The sequence below is a fragment of the Periophthalmus magnuspinnatus genome, chromosome 12 (genome assembly GCF_009829125.3).
Source record: "Periophthalmus magnuspinnatus isolate fPerMag1 chromosome 12, fPerMag1.2.pri, whole genome shotgun sequence".
Taxonomy (NCBI): Eukaryota; Metazoa; Chordata; class Actinopteri; order Gobiiformes; family Gobiidae; genus Periophthalmus; species Periophthalmus magnuspinnatus.
Window position 1 is genome coordinate 1,860,428 of NC_047137.1, and position 22,073 is coordinate 1,882,500.

Genomic DNA, 22,073 nt, shown 5'->3' on the forward strand with positions numbered 1-22,073 from the left:
CCTTTGTGAGTTTTTCTTTCATTAACCAACGGGTACCACATGTGTATATAGTTATAATCTATGATATCCGTGGATCATTATAGTATAATTTGCACAGTTTAAATCGCAATATTGATCTAAAACAGCCTAATAAAAGAAAGAGGTCCGCTGACTTCTGCGTTAGAAAACTGCTGCGCCCAATGGGAATCACAACAAAGTGCCGTATGCTGTCGGCCCCTCCTATGGATAGTTACGCATCACACTTCACTTTTTTTTTTTTTTTTTTAAATTAACACAATAAAACTGAAGTTGAAAGTAAGTGAACCAAGATTGCTCAAACATGCACAAATCTTTCCAAATACAACTCTGGGTGTGTAAATGGAGAGGGGAAACAACTATAACATGGTTAAAAGCTCTAAAAAGGATGATTTTGTTTTAAATGTAAAAAAAAAAATGTCAAGGAAAGTAGCCCAGTCCCAAGTGTTGATTACATAATTAAAATGGTCACATTTATATCATGCTTATCTACCTTCAAGGCACTCAAAGCGCTTTAAATCAAGGAACCACTCCCCCATTCACACACACATTCTTACACCAGGGTACACAAACACTCAGGGTAAGGTGGGTTAAGTGTCTTTTGCCCAAGGACACAACGGCTGTACACATCTATGCGAGCTTGATTCCAATGCCAACCTGTGGGTCAGTGGACCTAACTGCACTACCAATTATAATTTTGTCAAGGGCATGATTGGAACTGCCAACCCTTGGAACAGAGGACGAGCACTTAACCAACTTAGCCACTGCCACATCAGTTACCCATTTTAGAACTCATCGCTACCTTTTGTTTGTTTTTTTTTTACTTTTCTTCTTAACTTTTTTCCTCAAATTAGCATTGGAGTAAAATTATGCAAATATTTAGCACAGGCATTATCCAATTAAACCAGTGGATTAGGATGGATGGGTCAGGCTTAACACGAAAACCTGTCATATGGCCTCTAACATTGTTATTGTGGTTGTTGCTGACCTGTATTATTCCAGTGATTGTGGTGAAGACCATGGCCACCTGGACCCTCTGTGCGTCTCTGGCCTCTGTGTCCAGAACGGCAGACATGTTTGACCCATTGACCTGGACGTAAAACTTGGAGTCTGGAGCTTCTCTCACCACCACGCCTCCGATCATCAGACTGATCACTGCAAATGTGCCTGTGAAATACAACAGAGACATCCATCCATCCATTTTCTTCCGCTTATCCGGGGCCGGGTCGCGGGGGCAGCAGTCTAAGCAGGGACTCCCAGACTTCCCTCACCCCGGACACGTCCTCCAGCTCCTCCGGTGGGACCCCAAGGCGTTCCCAGGCCAGCCGAGAGACATAGTCCCTCCAGCGTGTCCTGGGTCTTCCCCGGGGCCTCCTCCCGGTGGGACATGCCCAGAACACCTCCCTAGGGAGGCGTCCAGGAGGCATCCTGAGCAGATGTCCGAGCCACCTCAGCTGGTTCCTCTCAACGTGTAGGAGCAGCGGCTCTACTCCGAGCTCCTCCCGTGTGACCGAGCTCCTCACCTTATCCCTAAGGGTGCGCCCGGCCACTCTGCGGAGGAAGCCCATTTCAGCCGCTTGTATCCGCGATCTTGTCCTTTCGGTCATTACCCAAAGCTCATGACCATAGGTGAGGGTAGGAACGTAGATTGACCGGTAAATCGAGAGCTTCGCCTTCCGGCTCAGCTCCTTCTTTACCACAACGGACCGATACAGCGACCGCATCACTGCAGACGCTGCACCGATCCGCCTGTCAATCTCCCGCTCCATCCTTCCCTCACTCGTGAACAAGACCCCGAGATACTTGAACTCCTCCACTTGGGGCAGAGACTCACCACCCACCCGGAGAGAGCAAACCACCTTTTTCCGGTCGAGAACCATGGCCTTGGATTTGGAGGAGCTGATTCTCATCCCAGCCGCTTCACACTCGGCTGCAAACCGCCCCAGTGCCTGCTGCAGGTCCTGGCTCGAAGAAGCCATCAGGACAACATCATCTGCAAACAGCAGAGATGAAATCCTGTGGTTCCCAAACCAGGCCCCCTCCGGCCCCTGGCTGCGCCTAGAAATTCTGTCCATAAATATAATGAACAGAACCGGTGACAAAGGGCAGCCCTGGACTCGGACACTTCTGAACAGCAGCCCACAGGTCTGTTCCTATTTGTCCCTGCCTGGCTCCGTTTGCCCCTGTCTGCTACTGTCAGCTCCAGTGTGCTCCTGCATTCAGCTTTCACAGCCGTAAACAGGGAACCTCAAGGCCATAAAAATGTATACTCTTCTAGGACCAGATTTAAAGACCAGATTTAAAAAACAAACTGAAAAGCAGAACTAGCTAATTTTAAACAGTTTGGGGGATCCACAGTTATTCCTCACTTACTTTATGCATTCAGAGCATCCTAATTATTCACCACAATGAGCTTGTTAGTGTTTTTCACAACTCTGAGACCAGAGTGTGGTAATGCTAGTAACAACAAGCATGATAACTGTAAATATTTTATAATTAGACAGTACATAGTGGCACTTACTTTGACCTCAAGAGCTGCTTATATATAGCTGTACTGGGGAAAGACACATTTTGCTACATGGGAAAAAAATGGGTACCATAGACTGTATATATAAATGGACATAGCTAACCTGCTAGCCGCCGCTTTCCAAATAGGAAGTGATCATGGGCTGCACTTCCAGCTCTATAGACTCTGGCTCCAATTCGCTTTACATTAGAAAACTGTCACCCCTTTCTCCATCTACTGCTGTCAGGCTTATCATTTTGGTCTTAAAATGTCTGTATTGACCCATTCTTCGTGATCCTGGTATTTTTATTTTGGTATTGTGTCCATAACTCAAGATATGAACATTAATAACAGACAAATCAGCTTCATTTCTCTGGAGCCGAACTTTACAGATGATGTCACACTGACTTGTCCACTTCATTCATTCATTCATTCATTCATTCATTCATACATTCATACATACATACATACATACATACTATGGTACAGGCCCTTCAATACTTTGTCTTTTTGATTAAAAATATTAAAAGTTTGTAAAATTAAATTTATAGATTTCTATAATTACACAATGAATCTGATAAGTTACTCAGGTTCTAATGTACCGGTAGTTTCATAATAGTCTCTGTGCACAACGGTGTCCAGCTAGTTCCACTCAGAGGGACAGTCAGCGCAACCATTTCCGATGTAATAAAAAATCCTGACAGATCAGGCAGTGGACAGTTAGCTGCGGGTGTATGTCACTGACAACATATTAAACACTTTACATATGTGAGGAAAACTTCACCAGAGCACACTTCTGTTTTTACAAAGGTACGTCTTTGTGTGTCAGTGCTAATGGTAATGCTAATTTTGGAACCTAATAAAAATGTAAATAATGCCACTGACTGAAATAATCTATGCCTAAAAATAATTGGGTCATCCTTACAACAAATTTAATTGTGTTGTTATGTTACATTTAACGTTTTAACATCAGCATTAGCCCTGACACACAAAGACGTACCTTTGTAAACAGAGAAGTGTCCTCTAGTGCAGTCAGTGACATCCACCCACAGCTCTCTGTCCACTGTCTGACCCCTAACCCCCTGACCCACCCGCTCCCAGTCCACTGCCTGATCTGTCAGGACTTAGTGATTTTAGTACAACTCTGCAAAAACATCATACACACGCTAACTGTCCTTCTGATTGGAACTAGCATTGTGCAGTTGATTGGAAGTACCGTTGTGCACAGAGTCAATTGGAGAGCAGGACTTAAAGGTTATGGCTGACACTTGAGAACTGTGAATAAAATTATGCTTATATTTTGAATTGAGTTCTACGTCGGCCAGTTGACTATGATCTGCCCTTTAGACCAGATTGACGACATCTGACATCTGATCTAACTACCACACGACCAGACAAGTGTAAGTAGTCTGGGATTATGATTTAAAGAAAGAAAAAGAAAAAGGCCTAAAATTTAAAACAACTAATCTGGGATTAGTTTTTGGATCCAAAGGTTAACCCGATTCGGGGACTCAATAACCAATTTCAGATTAGTTTTTGGTCAGGGACCAAATCTAAAGGTTAACCTGAGTCTGGGACTCAAATGACTGTATGAGTGTGACGACTGTGAATGAGTGACAAAGATACTTGATTTAAGATTCATTAATGGTGTTAACATAGGTCCCATATTCCAAGAATCACAGTGGATTTTTATTAAGGCCACAGTGAGAATAAACTGGTGGTTTAAAACGTCTCGGTATCCTTGTGAGTAAAAACACCCAAGAGAAACTGGGCTGGGAAAACCAGTCTAGATGCTTGTTTCTCAAAGGATCCGTCACGGCTCAAAGAAATACTCCACCGAAGTGATTTCTCAATTGCTGTAGTGACTGCGACAGTGACAGGACAAACACCATCATGGGGTCATCTCATCCAAAATTAGAATATGAAGAAAATTGTAGATATCCATCCATTTTCTTCCGCTTATCCAGGGCCGGGTCACGGGGGCAGAAGTCTAAACAGGGACTCCCAGACTAATGAACAGAACCGTTGACAAAGGCCAGCCCTGTCGGAGTCCAACATGCACCGGGAACAGGTCTGACTTACTTACAGGGACCGGACAGCCATTTGCAAAGAGCCCCGGACCCCATACTCCCAGAGCACTATTGGTCGGATTCTCCTCTCCAGTACCCTGGAATAGACCTTACAGGGAAGGCTGAGGAGTGTGATTCCCCTGTTATTGGAACACACCCTCCAGTCCCCCTTCTTATACAAAGGGACCACCACCCCGGTCTGCCAATCCAGCAGCACTGTCCACCGACCGCCATGCGATGTTGCAGAGACGTGTCAGCCAAGACAGCCCCTCAACATTCAGAGACTTGAGGTATTCGGGATGAATCTCGTCCACCCCCGGAGCCTTGCCAACGAGGAGCTTGCCAACCACCTCACTGACTTCAGCCAGGGTGATGGACCAGTCCGCCTCCAGGTCCCCAGTTTCTGCTTCCTCCTCGGAAGACATGACGGTGGGATTGAGGAGATCCTCAAAGTATTCCTTCCACCATCCGACAACATCCCCAGTCAAGGTCAGCAGCTCCCCGCCCACACTGTAAACAGTGTTGGTAAAGCACTGCTTCCCCCTCCTGAGGCGTCGGATGGTTTGCCAGAATCTCTTTGAGGCCGTCCAATAGTCCTCCTCCATGGCCTCCCCCGAACTCCTATCAACCGAGTTTTTGCCTCTGCGACTGCACGAGCCGCGGCACACTTGGCCCGCCTGGCCCGCTGGTACTTGTCACCTGCCTCAGGAGTCCCACGAGCCAACAGGGCTCAATAGGACTCCATCCCCTCCATCCCGGCATCCCTTACTTCCGGGGTCCACCAAAGGGTTCAGGGGTTGCCGCCGCGACAAGCACCGCAGACCTCACGACCACAGCTACGAGCAGCCGCATCAGCAATAGAGGTGGAGAACATGGCCCACTTGGAGTCCATGTCCCCAGCCTCCCCCAAGATCAAAGAGAAGCTTTCCTGGAGGTGTGAGTTGAAGACCCCTCTGACAGACATTCCTAGCAGACGCTTGGGCCTGCCAGGTCTGTCCGGCTTAATCCTCCGCTAGTGGATCCATTCACGACCAGGTGGTGATTGGTTGACAGCTCAGCCCCTCTCTTCACACGAGTGTCCAAGACACGTGGTCGGATAACAGATGACAGGACAACAAAGTCGATCATTGACCTCCAACTTAGGGTGTCCTGGTGCCAGTGCACTGATGGACACCCTTGTGCTCGAACATGGTGTTTGTTATGGACAAACTGTGGCTAGAACAGAAGTCCAATAACAGAACACCGCTCAGATTCAGATCAGGGAGGCCATTCCTCCCAATCACTCCCCTCCAGGTGTCACTGTCATCACCCACATGGGCACTGAAGTCCCCTAGGACAACAACGGAGTCCCCGGTGCACTGTCTAGTACCCCTCCCAGGGACTCCTAGAAGGCCGGGTACTCTGCACTGCTGGCCTGGCCTACTGTTTGGCCCATAGGCCGACACAACCGTGAGAGACCTGTCCCCGACCCGAAGGCGCAGGGACGCGACCCTCTCATTCACCGGGGTAAACTCCAACACGGCTGTGCTGTGGGGCAATGAGCAAGCCCACACCAGCTCGCTGCCTCTCCCCGCGGGCAACAACAGAGAAATGGAGAGTCCAGCCCCTCTCAAATAGTTGGGTTTCAGAGCCCAAACTGTGCTTGGAGGTGAGGCCGACTACATCTAGCGGATAACGCTCAACCTCCTGCACAAGCTCAGGCTCCTTCCCCTCCAGCAAGTTGACATTCCATGTCCCCAGAGCCAGTCTCCATTTCCGGAGAGCCGGTCATTGAGGCCCCGCCTTCGACTGCCACCCAGATCTCTTTGCACCCTCCCCTCATGACTCCTCCCACAGGTGGTGGGTCCACGGGAGGACGGCCCCACGACGCTCCTTCAGGCTGGGCCTAGCCGGGCCCCATGGGGAAAGACCCGGCCACAAGGCGCTCACTGTCGAGCACCCACCATAGGCCTGGCTCCAGGGTGGAGCCCCAGTAACACCAATCCGGGCGATGTAAACGGCCTCGTTGTTAAACTCATCATGGGGGGTTCTGAACCACTCTTGGTCTGATCCGTCCCCCAGGACCTGTTTGCCATGGGTGACCCTACATCATTCGGGTGCTCAAACCCCTCCACCACATTAAGGTGGTGGTTCGAGGAGGGGAGATTGTAGATATATGGAAAAGAAACATAAAAGGTCCATAATCTATATTCAAAGATGGGTAAAGAAATATGGGTTCAGTGGAAAACTCATAGTGAAAGATTGTGAAGTTCTAAATAAGAAAGTACTCTTACATAATAAAACCAAATTACAGTAAAATATCAACAGTCAAACAAAAGATGGAAGAGCAAGTGTTGAGTGGTGTGGATAAGAATAAACAGAATAAGGAAAAAGTTAAGTTGAAGAGGGCTTGGAGAAAAGTGACAGGAAAGTTTTGGAAAGTGACGAGAAAGTTTTTAGACTGTGCAATAGTTTTTAAAGAATGCGATGGAGGGTTTTTAAAGTGTGAGAGAGAGAAAGTGAGTAAGAAAATGGGTGAGAGAGTTGCAGATAGGAGGTATGTTAGGGCAAAATATTATTATATTGTTATATTATTATATTATATCACAATATACTTAAAATAGTAAAGAATATTCTAACAACTGTCAGTGCTGCTTGTGACTCCACTAAAGCTGCATTTCATAGATTTGTAACTATCTCTGGTTAGAATATATGAAACATGGCTGCATCACACATAAACAAGCATGGTTATAATATATAATTTGAATTCGTATTCAAATGTGCCAAACTAATGTTCTTAACCAAAAATGAAGGATAAATGATGAATACATACATTTCCTCCAATATTTGTGTCACCGTGAGCGGTTTCAAATGAAGCAGTTTATCAAATAATGATCCCAGCAACACAATAAAACTTTAACCACACCTACATGATACAAGACCAATGGTTAAAGTGCCACAGTTGATTTTGCTTTGTACAATGCAGTAAGTTTTAAACTCTTCTGACAGTGATGATTTTATTTTAGCAATCAAATAAATTTTAGATTTTATGTTTAATAATATCATGCTGAAATTTAAATAAACTGTTCAAGCAGTATCTTTATAATTGAGACCAGAGGCTCTCTGGTGCATCTCTCCAGCTCTGAACTGAAAGGTCACATGACCTCCCCGTCCAGCCAGTCTCCCCAGGAACAACGCATCCATTTAGAGATAAAGTTCAAATCTGTAGAGCCACAGCCTACTCAAGATTCAGGGACAGAGGGGAACTCATGCAGGACAGGGTAGGGCATCATCCAGCCAAGTTCCACCCACACTGGTCAACAAAACTGGGGTGCAAATGTCTGATTTGATGTATGGTATATTTATTTCAATTTATTTTGATGTAAAAGTACCAATAAGAGCACCGTTAAAATACCAGATCGATAAGAGTAGTAGTATCGATAAATCCTTAATGATACCCATTCTCACTTGGGACACTTGAACACGAAAGGGCAAAAGAGCATTTGCAAATTAGCTCAAAAGCTAGTAACAACTAGCATGATAATCTGCATTTCCTGATTCTCAAGCAATAAAACACGGCACTTACTTGGACCTTAAGAGCTGCTTATACAATATATAAGTACTAAGACAAGACAAGCCTGGGGCAAGCTGAAATACAGGAAAAATAATTGATTACAGACACTTAAATGCTTTCTCTTTTTTATTAAAAATATAAAAAGTTTGAATTATCTAATTAATTGATTTCAATAATTGCACAGTGAATTTGAGAAATTATTGCAGCTCTAACATAACCTTGTAATTGGAAAGTAAGACTTAAAGGTTACAGGTGACACTTGAGAACTCTTGAACAGTTCATGGAAAAGAAAGATGTCCGTTTTCACACAGAGGGAGGGAAGAGGGAAGGAGGCCAGGGGATGACACGTAGAAGGACAGGAGGGAGGGCAGGAGGGAGGGTGGGAAGGATATGGCCGTTTTGCAATCTCATTTCTCAAGTCGACACACTCAGAGATCACATGCTTTAGCACATTCAAGTACATATGACAGGTTTTTATGTTTTTCCATTACTACTATTCTATTATGTTTATCAAAGTTTTACATCAGTGAAGTGGGAGTTTGTGGACAAGGCTGACAAGAAAAGCACAAAAACACAGGAAGTAGTGCTGAGTTGTAAAACAGAATCCCTCTGCCTATGTCATTAACAAGAAAACTCCATCCAAAATGCCCAGACAATTTATGTGCAAGGGAGGCATTTTTCTGACACTTTAAACCTTCATTTCACTAAATACAGGTGTTGTCATGTATTTGTATTAGTCTAATTATAACTAATGTGTGATTTGGCCCTTGTTTACATTATGGTTGCTAAGTAACAGTTATGGAATTACTGTCATATCTGCTGCCCGTGCCCATTAACTTCACCAAAACTAAAAAACTACTCAAGATTTTTAGTAAAACCTTAAATATAATTACATTAACAACATTTTGGTGAAATTAGTATCCAACCTGTCATATGCACTTTAAATGCACTGTAACATGATACGCTAAATTAGCTCTGTGAGAGTACTGTGTCCGAGGTATTCAGGGACATGACCCCAGGTGACCTCAGTACTGACACTTAAAGAGACAGGCAGGGTTCTGAATATGTGTGTAGGAGAAGTGTAAAATTGCACTTGTAGATTTGTCAATGTATAAACAAAGCCATAGAGCAGGAGAATCCTATGGGAACTCCATGGGGGTCCTGAAATGATTTCAGGGGGTCACCAGATGATATGGAGAAACTGTACTAGCACTGAACCACTCCTGGATAAATGAGGGATTACACATCTTGATATAGAGAAACATTGATAATGTATGAAATAATCTTATGTATACATAATCTTATGTGGTTCAGATCACAGCGTTAGGAGTGCCAGGTTTACATTTCCTCAGTGTCTTTTAAGCGTTTCAAGCATTGCGTCTTGAGTTAAGAGTAAAATGAAAAATGGCTCATATGCAAAAGTGTTAGACCATGGTGTCAAAATCGTTTCAGTCTCTCGGCTGGCCTGGAAAGACCTTGGGATCCCCCCGGAGGAGTTGTAGGAAGTGTCTGGGGTGTGGGAAGTCTGGGAGTTCATGATCCTACGACCCAGTCCCGGATAAGCGGAAGTGGATGGATGGCTTGAAGGTAACGTTTAACAAAGCTTGACACCATTCAAATGCAGTGGTAAATGTGGATTTCTATTTGTTGGACCAAATGAATTCATCTAGGCTGTGTGCTGAAAATATGACCAAATATTAAACATAAGGCTACTTCATAATTTTGCATAAGTCTTTAGTGTTAGTCTTACTATAAGGGTACTGAAACAGGTCAGGTTTAGACAGAGAATGAAAGCATGAAACACCCTCTTTAATTGCATGTAGTTTCTATCTGGTACAGTCTGAAGACTCAGAGACAACAGTGTCAAGGATAACTCCATGACTACAGGCGGGCTGGGAGAAAGAATGCACCTCCAAAACACATCAGACAGTGAAACAGAATCAGAGCCCCATAAAATCCGAGACTCTAATGTAAAGGGATGACTTCTAAAAGGGTTACATGGTCAAATCATAGTTTATAAAACTATTTCAAATTCAGAACAAAAGCACCTGAGGTAAAGATAAGGAGGTCTGTCCAATGCATTTCAGTTCAATTCTATTTATTTTTGTAAAGCCTAAAATCTCAGCAGCAGTCGCCTCTTAGGGCTGAACAAGTTCATGGATTTAACCAACAGAGAGTTAGAAAGTCCAACAGTGAAACAGACATTGGTTAATAACAGACAGACAGATTAGTCAGCATTCATAGAAAACATGCAATTGGACCTTCTTGAACCACCACCTTAACGTGGTGGAGGGGTTTGAGCACCCGAATCATCCTGGGAGCTATGTTGTCGGGGGCTTTATGCCCCTGGTAGGGTCACCCATGGCAAACAGGTCCAGGTCAGGCTAAGAGCAGTTCAGGAGCCCTTTATGAAGAGTGAACAATCAAGGCTGGTCCAGCATTACCAGGGCCCCACCCTGGAGCCAGGCCTGGGAGAGTGCTCGAGAGCAAGTGCCTGGTGGCCAGGTCTTTCCCCACGGGGCCCGGCCAGGCTCAGCCTGAGCGAGCGACATGGGGCCGTTCCCCAGTGGACTCACCTCGCTGGGAGGGAAGGAGCCTGAGCTTGTGTGGGAGGTTGAGTGTCACTGACTGGATATAGCCTGCTTCACCTCCACGCACAGCTTGGATTCTGGAACCCAACTACTTGAGAGAGGCTGGACTTTCCATTTCTCCAGCGTTGCTGGAGGGCAGGGGTGGCAAGCTGGTGTGGGCTTGCTTATTGCCCCATAGCTCAGCCGCCACGTGTTGGGAGTTCACCTCGGTGAACGAGAGGGTCGCGTCCCCGCTTTTGGGTTAGGGACAGGTCTCTCACTGTTGTGTCGGCCTACTGGACAAACAGCAGTGCAGAACACTTGGTCTTTTTGGAGTCCCTGGGAGGGGTATTAGACAGTGCACCAACCGGGAACTCCGTTGTTCTCCTGGGGGACTTCAATGCTCATGTGGGTAATGACAGTGACACCTGGAGGGGCGTGATCGGAAAGAATGGCCTTCCTGATCTGAACCCGAGTGGTGTTTTGTTATTGTACTTCAGTGCTAGTCGCAGTTTGTCCATATGGAAGATCATGTTCGAGCACAAGGGTGTCCATCAGTGCACGTGGCACCAAGACGCCCTAGGTTGGAGGTTGAAGTTCGACTTCGTTGTCATGTCATCTGACCTCCGGCCACGTGTCTTGGACACTCGGGTGAAGAGAGGGGCAGAGCTGTCAACCGATCACCACCTGGTCATGAAGCCGGACAGACCTGGCAGGCCCAAGTGTATCTTGAGGGTCTGTTGGGAACATCTAGTGGAGCCCTCTGTCAAGCAAGACTTCAACTCGCACCTCCAGGAGAGCTTTTACAGGATCCTGGAGGAGGCTGGGCATATGGATTCCAAGTGAGTCATGTTCTCCACCTCTATTGTCAATGCGGCTGCTCGTAAGGTCATCCATCATGTCTTCCGAGGAGGAAGCGGAGACTGGGGACCTGGAGGTGGACTGGTCCGTCACCTTGGCTGAAGTCACAGAGTAAGCTCCTTGTAGGCAAGACCCTGGGGGTGGACAAGATCTGTCCCGAGAACCTCAAGCCTTTGGATGTTGTGGGGCTGTCTTGGTTGACATGTGGCTGCAACATCGCATGGCGGTCCGGGACAGTACCTCTGGTCCTGAAGAAGGCATTCGACTGTGTCCACGAGAGGCTCTTTGCTAAGTCTCTGTATGAATGCAGCAGGAGCTGTGTTTGCATTGCCAGCAGTAAGTCAGACCTATTCCCGGTGCATGTTGGACTCCACCAGGGCTCCCTTCTGTCACCGGTTCTGTTTATTGTATTTATGGACAGAATTTCCAGGTGCAGCTAAATGCTGGGGGGGGTCTGGTTCTGGAACTGCAGGATCTCATCTCTGCTGTCTCTGCTGTTTGCACATGATGTTGTCCTGATGGCTTCATCGAGCCAGGACCTGCAGTAGGCACTGGAGCGGTTTACAGCTGAGTGTGAAGCGGCTGGGATGAGAATCAACTCCTCTAAATCCTTCTCAAAGCTCTTGATTTACTGGTCAATCTATGTTCCTACCCTCACCCTGGTCATGAGCTTTGGGTAGTGACCGAAAGGACAAGATCGTGGATACAAGCGGCCGAAATCGGTTTCCTCCGCAAGGTGGCTGGGAGCACCCTTAGAGATAGGGTGAGGAGCTCGGTCACACGGGAGCAGAGTAGAGTAGAACCGCTGTTCCTACATGTTGAGATGAGCCAGCTGAGGCAGCTCAGGCATCTTTTCCAGATGCCTCCTGGACCTCTTCCTAGGGAGGTATTCCGGGCATGTCCCACCGGGAGGAGTCCCCGGGGAAGACTCAGGACACGCTGGAGGGACTATGTTTCTCGGCTGGCCTGGGAACACCTTGGGGTCCCACCTGAGGAGCTGGATGACTGGGGTGAAGGAAGTCTGGGAGTCCCTGCTTAGACCGCTGACCCGGCGACCCAGCCCCGGATAAGCAGAAGAAAATGGATGGATAATAATAATAATAATAATAATAATAAATTGTATTTATTAGTCACCTGGACACCCAACTTACAACAATAAACAAATACAAAAGCTTTATTATAGAACAAAAGTTAAAGTTTCTAGTTCCATGGAGTCATGCAGGTGACACAATATTTTGGGGGATTTTTGGTGTTTGTAAGTTTTGATAGAAGCATGTGAGAGTTTGTTGTGATTCTTACCCACTGAGACGTGCCGAGATGTGCCAAAGAAAGTGTAGAGCAGGACGGGGTAGAAGGAAGAGTAGAGGCCATAGACTGGAGGAACAGCAGCTAGCAGAGCATATGCCAGACCTGCCATTCAAAGAAGAGGACAACATGTAAACAGAAATATCGGTATTAAAGGTAACGTTTTTTTATGCTTCTTTGTTAAAAATCAAATATCACACATGGTTGCGCCATTTTAATGCCAATTGCTAATCCTCATTATCTGGATCACAGAGCATAAAACATACCAGCTGTAGAGAAACAGGTTTTAGCACATTTTGATACATATTTACTCATTCTTTCTTCTTTATTTGTCTGGGACCATGTACAAATGTATTAATTTTAAAAAAGAAAATTAAAATATGAACATTAATAATAGACAAACAAGGTGCCTTTGTTCTCTGAGGCCGCTCCCGCTTGCGTTAGCAACAGATTTGATTGACACTGTTGCTAAGCGCCCGCTTCCTGCTAAACTAGAGGTGTGCACAGGAAGAGCTGTTACTGTCAACAGCCTCGCTCTGGATTGGCTCTTTAGTTGCTATGATACTTGCAGTCGGAATTCCAAATATGGAACTCGGCTCCAAATTTGCTCTTATAACTTTACGCTCACGTTCACTTAGTCCACTTCTTTATCTATGTCTATGGGCAAGATGCATTTTGCTCAAATACATGGGGAAAAAATAAAATCAGGTACAGGGCGTCGGTGAATTCCCACTCACAGACATCATATCAGAATTGGAACTAAACCAGGACTCAAACAGGACCAAACCAGCACAGATATGAACGCGCCTTTAGTCAACATAATATGAATGTCAGCGTTATTGGACCAATCAGTGAGGAGGAGTGGATCAGTTCTACAAAACCAGCCAAAAGTTTGAACATACTTTTCACTTATGTTTCTTCTTCATTTTCATGATTATTTACACTGTAGATTCTCACAGAAGGCATCAAAACTATGAATGACACATACGGAACGTAGTAAAGAAAAAGAGTAAGTCAGAATAACTCCAAACTTCTTTTAGAAGCCACTTTTTGCTTTGAACCCCGGTTTGCACTTTTAGCATTTCTTGAGCCTTTACCGTGCTCATCAATCACTGAAAGAAGGCCAAGGGCTTGGAGTGCTGGCAACAAAGCAAAGAGTGGCTAAAAATATACATTGAGTCCAAACTTTAACTGGTACTGTATGTTTAGGTTTAAGGTTGTGGCTACTTGACCTTGTAATAATATTATCAGAACTTCACAGCAGTTCTTCAGCTGCCTGTGGATAGTCTGTTTATCCAGATTTACAAGAGAGTTTTAAACCACTGTAACTGCACTGAGGGACCCACATTTCGTCCTAGTCTAGTCTTGGTTTAGTCCTGAATCACTCCTGATTTAGACTTGAACCAGTCCTGGTTTAGTCCTAGTTTAGTCCTGGTTTAGACTTGAATCAGTCCTGGTTTAGTCCTGGTTTAGTCCTGGTTTAGACCTGGTTTAGACCTGGTTTAGACCTGGTTTAGACCTGGTTTAGACCTGGTTTAGACCTGAATCAGCCCTGGTTTAAACTTGGTTTAAACCAGTGCTTCTCAATTATTTTCTATCATGCCCCCCCATAAAGAAGAAAAAATTTCGGGCCCCCCCCCCCCTGAAAAAATTAAATAAATGAAATGATATAATGAAATTTAATTAAATATCAAATACAAAATAAAATAAAATAAACATCAAATGACTAAATTAAAATTAAATAAATATCAAAATAATACATTAAAATTAAATAAATATCAAATCAAAACAAGTAATTTAGCAATTTGGTACGACACCTTACATGATGCTCAGTGCTCGCTGCTTTAAGTGACATTCACAAAGTGGATGATTGTTGTTAATATTTGACACGTTTACGCTGAAAAACTCCAGTGTCTTATCAGCGTGACTGAGGTGTAATGAGGCGTCTTATTTGGCTTCACACTGTCCACTGTCACAGCAGACACCGGTCTGTCCTCGTGTCCCACCGGAGTCACGGTGAAGCCAAGTGCTAAATACGCTTCATCAGACTTCCTCGTCTTATTTTTCGGGTGACTTTACCTCCGTTGATCTCCGCCTTTCTTTTCATCCCTGTTAAAATGTTTTCCATAGTGTCTCTTTAGCAAAAGTGTTTCTTGTTCACTGCCCTGTGTCATGATCTGTTCGCTCTCTCCTGCTCTTTGCTGTGCGCGCGCTGCTTACGCGCTGCGTACAGTACTACAGTGTACTACAGTGCCCCCCGGCATCTCACCGCGCCCCCTGCCCCACTATTTGAGAACCACTGGTTTAGAGCTAGTTTATACCTGCTCTAGATCTGAATTAGTCCTGGTTTACACCTGGATAAATCTTGGTTTAGACCTGAATCAGTCCTGGTTTAGTCTTGGTTTTGACCTAGTTTAGACCTGGTTTAGACCTGAATCAGTCCTGGTTAAGTCCTGGTTTAGACCATGTTCAGACCTGATTTAGACTTGAATCAGTCCTGGTTTAGTCCTGGTTTAATCCAGGTTTAGTCCAGGTTTAGTCCAGGTTTAGTCCAGGTTTAGTCCAGGTTTAGTCCTGGTTTAGTCCTGGTTTAGTCCTGGTTTAGTCCTGCTTAGTCCTATTTTATACCTGCTTTGTTCCACCTCATTTACCTTATGCATTCTGAGCATATAAATGATTCATCACGATGAGTTTATAAGCTCTTTTCCCAATTTACAGAGACCAGAGTGGCATTTTGCCATCATGACAAGGTTCAACAACTGCCACGATAACAAGCAATTCCTGATTCTCAGACAATAAAATGCAATAATTACATGCTAAAAGCACATAGTGGACTAATTTTGACCTCAAGAGCTGTTCATACAATATATCTGTAAATTTTTTGGGGAAATGACACATTTTAAATTTTTATGTTTGACTGACCCTGAGGCAGCTGCACCACTCCAGTACTGAGTCCCGACACCACATCCGAGAAAATGTACTCTTTAAAGGGGTATGACGGGAGCCATGACAGCACCGGGAGCAGGCTAAAGAGGGCCGCCCTGGCTCTCTGCACAGAGCACCTGACCAGAGAACAGGGACAGAAGGTTAATATGAAGTTACAGAGTACATGTACGGTCTTAGGTGCTTTAAAAAAACTAGTGATTACTAATCGATATTAAAACTAGTATCGAATATGCATTATTATCATTTTAATATTATGAAAAGAGTCCATATTCAAACTGCTGTTATAGCACTATACTTTGTTCTAAGTGCAAAAACAACATTGATCTAGAAGAGATCATCAGGAAGAAGTAGCATTTTGTGGACATTCTGGTGATATAATGCCATGACTATCTTTTTGTTGGCAATTATCACAATTATATAAAATATCCCACAAATGATTATTGTAGATCCTTTTTATCATGCTAAATCATATTTTTGTTCATTGTACCATCCCTACACAGCAGTAATTACAAAGCAAATGAACAAAATCATACATTTTGAATACAGGGCCTTTAGCTTAGCAAAAGACAAAGTTCAAATCTGTCAACTGGACAAATTGTTGTAGGAGTGAAGACGGTTCACTGCTCATTCTTCCGTTCTGGTCAGATTGCTGGTGGACACTGCCTTATATCTATCTGAGGCGAGGGGCTAACCACACTGAAACTGTAAACAGCTATTGTTTCCAGTTTCAACTGAGACTACCCAATTCAGCCCTTAACGACCCTGCTATTGTTCTCATCTGGGTCTGAGGATGGAGTTATAGATGGGGGAGACATTATGTCTCAGGCCCCCATTCCTGTTTAAGGAAGGATTCTCTTTCCTAAACAAAATAGCTTCTTTAACTCCCCTCTCAAACCATTTCTTTTCTCTGGCTAACGTCACATCCTTAAACAGGATGAGCAGCGAAACGTCTTCACTCCTACAACGATTTGTCCAGTTGACAGATTTGAACTTCGTCTTTTGCTATGGATCAGACCTGGACGACTGAGGGTCTACACAGACATCGGCCGTTAACTTACTGACACTGCTGAGTGATTCTCTGTCTGAAGGTGACCAATGACTTGTCCTTCTTGTGGAGCTGTGACTCAAGTTTTTCCTCATCATACACGGGTCTGTTCACGCTGTACACCACAGCAGAACAGTCCAAGGGGTTGGAGGGGTTGGAGGGAGCAGAGGGGGCGGATGGGGCTGAGGTGGGCTGGTCCTTCATCTCACTGCTGAGAGAGAGTCCTGATCAAAGCTGTGACGTCAACATCAAGTCATTGCTGCATCTGGGTAAATCCTTATTCCACTGTTATCAAAGAACTGCAAGAGACAAGAGCAAGAAACATTTATCAAACACTGTTAAAATGAGAATTGTAATTGGTCTTAATTAAAAGGCACTGTGCTTGATTTTTTAACATGTTATAACATGAAAACAGAACTAGTTCATTTGAAACTATTTGCAGTGGTCCAAACTTATTCCTCAGTTTCCTAAGACATTCCACAATGAGTTCATCAGCACTTTTTACAACTTTCAGAGACCAGAGCTGCATTTTGCCTTCACAGTAATGCTGACACCAACTAGCATGCTAACAGCGCACCACTTGGTTGAATAAAATTGCTGTATAATTACATGCAGACAGTACACAGTGGTCTCATTTTGACCTCAAGAGTTGCTTTTAATGCTTTATATAAAGAAATCTAATTACAAATTTTAAACCTGCTGTTTTTTTAGGATATTAATAGAATAAATAGAACAGTTTTATTCAGTATATATTTTTTTTCCTTTTAATTTATTTTTGTTTTAGCCCAGAGACCAGTACCACAGTTTGAGAATCACTGGTTAAACCAAATCAGTCACTGCACAGAGTTTAAAAGAAAACACGGGCTGCGAGAGTTTGTTTACATTTTCTGACAGATAAGAGCCTGAAGCTTTAGTGCACTTTTCAGGCTGGGATTCGTTGGTCAAATATTGGTCATTGGTCGGCGCAAAAAGCAAAGAGTTTGGAACTCTTCTGACGTCAACCTTCCTCACTGTTACTCAAATGTTGACCTGCACAGGTCAGTGGAAATATGGGACAACACAAGACACATTACAGTCACTATAATATATTTCTATATATCTATATTTATCTATATACACATACATATATACATTTTCATTGTACTCTAGAGATGCTAAAAATGCTCCAACTTTGTACTACTCGATTTCGATTCTAAGAAATAGTGATCCATGAGCCTATACAAGTTGACGTTCTGATACAACTCAAGATCATTCTAAAGCTATCACCACCATAATTATATACATTTTCTTTTTTGTATTCGAATGGCAAGATTCAAACAATAGCCAATTCATCAGAAATGCGCTAAAATGTGCATGTAAATGTCTTGGTTGAAGTTCAATTTTGACACAACAAGGTAAAGGAACTTTATAATTAACTTAAAAAAAAATAAAACATTTATTAATTATAGATCAGTGTTTCTCAAATTGTGGTATGCAAGCTCCTTCAGGTGGTGCATGGATTCTGTGTTGCTGAATTTAGAATCAAAATGATACACATTTTTGCTTAGTTTTGGTTAGTCCTAGATTACTGCTGGTATCATAATGGTGTAGTCCAGATTATAGACCTGTTTTAGACCTAGAATAGTCTTGTTTATGACTAGGTTTAGGTCTGGTGGTACTCTGATAGACAAATATTCAGCTACTTTGTACAAAACAACAAAAAATTGTCAAAGAAGATGGTTCAAAACTGGGAGCAACTTGTCATTAGTAACACTACTAGTAAATCAACTCCAACAGCATTCCTTAGTACAAGACTCAAGTTTAAGAGGTAATAGCAGCAACCACAGTAGTAATAGCAGAAGTAGTAGTAGCAGTAGAGTAGAGTATACAAACATCACAGTTAAGTGTAGGGTTGTCAAAAGCATTAAAAATCACTTAATAATAAATACCTAAACTACTACCAAAATGAAAAATTCATTTGAGCAGGTATCAATACTAAAAAAAGTCACATTAACAGAACAGAAATTAACCTTTCCTGAATAGTTTTATAATGATCTTGAGATGTATCAGAACAAATATAAGGCCACATAGATTAGTTTACGCCCATGGACCATTATGGACCTATCTGGATGACTGAGGGATTACACAGATACAAGGCCATATGGTTATATAAAACAGAGTACTACCATTTAATGCTGAAAATCACATTCTATTGTCTAAATAAAGAGTGTTTTTTACTATCACCGTGGTACCGGAATAAGTATTGATTTTCTACTCTATTTCTTTGTATTAAAATCGAGTTTGAAATTTTAGTGTCAAATTCTTCTTAAAGTTTCTCAAATACATTCAACAAATACGACACTGGCGAAACTATTTTAGTCCACGAATTTAACACTGGTAAGAAGTGTATTAATAGTAGTAATAGTTATAAAATAAAATACATCAATTACACACACACATTTCCAATACATTTCATTGTGGTTGTTTAGTTTATTCGTCCTTGTCACGTGTCCTTTATCTTTAATAACGTCTTGCTAGCTAAAAGAGAGCGCTATGATCTTATTACAAACTAATGGCAAAATTACTTACAAATCTTGTGCACGCAATTATGTGTAATAGAGTCATAATAAACGTTGTATTTTGGTAAAGTTTTAATAAAAATACTGAAGGAAAATTCACAGAAAGTACGAGTCTATAGACCAGACGGAAGCTAACGCGCGGGGATGCTAGCAGATTTACCCGGCTTACTTCTATCGGCGGCTGGGAGGATGCTGCGGATTCGGGGGCAGTAAATGAAGTCCCGGTGATCGAGGTTAAAGTTTCACCAGGACGAGAGCAGGAGCTGGATCAGAGCAGAGGAGAAGCAGAGACAGCAGAAGTTTGGAGAGAGGAGGGAGAGAGGGGCTGTAAAAGACACGGGCAAAGATCCGGTCTGAGTAGGACGAGTCACTACATAGCACCGAACAGCATATAGTAAAACACGCAGCAGTTTATATATTTTGTTTTGTTTAAATTTACTGTAATTTCCTATTCATTAATTGTAATTTTATATATTTATTAATAGGTTGTCTTATACAAACGTTTTCGGGATTGTGACGTCACACCTCACAGATTTTTTTTTTTTTTAGTCATCCTAATGTTAAATCAACGGAGATTTGAAGGTGCACGAGAGTGTGCACAGAGTGAGACATCTTTGTGATGATCTGTGCACGCACGGGGCGGATGATGACGCGTTGCGTCACGAGGCTTGAGTTTGGAATGGGGGTCCACGTGAAGCACATCGCGGCACCTTTGCAACCTGTATGTTCTGTCGTTTTCAAAGGCCTTCAATGCTGTCTTGTACCTATTGCTGTCTGTCACTACGGTTTGGCTTTCGTACCCATCACTTCACAGACACTGCCTTGTGCGTGTTAACAGAAAACATAAAGAGCTTGCTTGATAGGAGTCCCTGTGTTGGGGCTGTCTTCGACTCCGTAAACCATCAGGACAATATTATTTAATATAGATGGAGGCACGCAAAATTAAAATTAAATTGTGAGTTGTTGAATCTAGTCACTTAGAAATGATCAGGTTCAACATTTGTGAATTTATTGTTTTGGGTATTTCATTGCAAAGTACAAGAATAACCAAAAAAATGTACTCAAGTAACTTTGAAGTACAGTTACTCATGTTAGAGTAGACTAGGAGGTATGGCTACAGGAAACTGCTCAAGTTAGAATAAAGCACAGAATGGTATTTTCAGACACAAAATGAGGAAAAACTAAGTATCTAAAGGAGCGGTGCAAGAAACACGAATGTTCACATCATTTTATATTGTCAGGATAAAGCTTTTGTCACTTGTAGACTTACTCACAGTGGGAAGAGGAACCACAACTTTTACTCAAGTAAAAATTACTGTTACACAGTACAATATATTACTCAAGTAAAGGTAAAATATGGGGTCTGAAAATTACTATAGAAGAACAATTTTATTATATATTTTTGTTACTCCAGTTACTCAAGTAAATGTAACTGAGTACTACTTACCACCTATGATAATAACCGGTAGTAAGTGGTATCATTAGAAATCATTGCACTTTGCACCTGCACCTTAAAGCCTGTAGAGGACAGCAGGGGACTAGACTGTAACTTCTGCCAGACCTGTATTCTGTCAAACTTTTCAGGACTCATGACTCGGTTTGCTCCATTACTCGTTTGCTTGGCTAGAGGAAGGTACAACAAGACTAACAAAGTCTAACAATTAAGCTTAAGGTGCATATATAACAGCTTTTCATGTTATTCTACAACCCCAATTCCAATGAAGTTGGGTTGCTGTGTAAAAAATACAGAATACAATGATTTGCAAATCCTTGTCAACCTATATTGAACTGAATACATTACAAAGACATATTTAATGTTTAAACTGATAAACTTAATTGTTTTTATGCAAATATTCATTTTCAATTTGATGCCTGCAACATGTTCCAATAAAGCTGGAACAGGGGCAACAAAAGAATGGGAAAATTGAGAAATGCTTAAAATACACCTGTTTGGAACATTCCACAGGTGAACAGGTTAATTGTTAACAGGTGAGTGTCATGATTGGGTATAAAAGGAGCATCCCCAAAGGGCTCAGTCATTCACAAGCACAACCATAATATCATCAAAAGATTCAGAGAATTTGGAGAAATCTCTGCAAGTAAGCGGCAAGGCCGAAAACCAACATTGAATGCCCGTGACCTTCGATCTGTCAGGCGGTACTGTATTAAAAACAGTCATGAATGTGCAAAGGATATTACCATGTGGGCTCAGGAACATTTAAGGAAACCAATGTCAGTTAACACAGTGTGTCGCTACATCTGCAAGTGCAAGTTAAAACTGTACCATGCAAAGTGAAATCCAAATATCAACAACACCCAGAAATGCTGATGACTTTTCTGTGCCTGAGCTCACCTGAGATGGACTGACAAAGTGGAAAAGTGTGCTGTGGTCTGATGAGTCCACATTTCAAATTGTTTTGGAAATAAAATCAAATTGAAAATGAGTGAATATTTGCATAAGAACAATAAAGTTTATCAGTTTGGACATTAAATATCATCTTTGTAGTTTATTCAGTTTAATATAGATTGAAAAGGATTTACAAATCACTGTATTCTGTATTTTCAAGTTTTACACAGCGTCCCAACTTCTAAACTTCTGCTAAACATTTAGCATAGTATTACATCAGTTAAGTGTCAGTTTGTGG

At 42.9% G+C, this 22,073-nt stretch overlaps 1 protein-coding gene across 2 annotated transcripts in view; it reads right to left on the reverse strand.

Annotated features, from left to right (window-relative positions):
* The window catches only part of slc26a5 (solute carrier family 26 member 5), a 52,801-nt gene extending 33,079 nt beyond the window's left edge, over window positions 1-19,722 (reverse strand). Inside the window, exons 1-5 of one of the 2 annotated variants that reach the window (XM_033976317.2) lie at window positions 19,598-19,722; window positions 16,884-17,169; window positions 15,802-15,941; window positions 12,874-12,984; window positions 1,004-1,182 (exon numbers count right to left, since the gene is read on the reverse strand). In XM_033976317.2, the coding sequence (XP_033832208.1) occupies window positions 1,004-1,182; window positions 12,874-12,984; window positions 15,802-15,941; window positions 16,884-17,074 (621 nt within the window). In that variant the 5' untranslated portion in view covers window positions 17,075-17,169; window positions 19,598-19,722. Of the gene's footprint in view, window positions 1-1,003; window positions 1,183-12,873; window positions 12,985-15,801; window positions 15,942-16,883; window positions 17,170-19,588 lie in introns of both variants that reach the window. The other variant, XM_055225755.1, reaches the window with a different exon arrangement.
* Window positions 19,723-22,073: the final 2,351 nt, after the last annotated feature.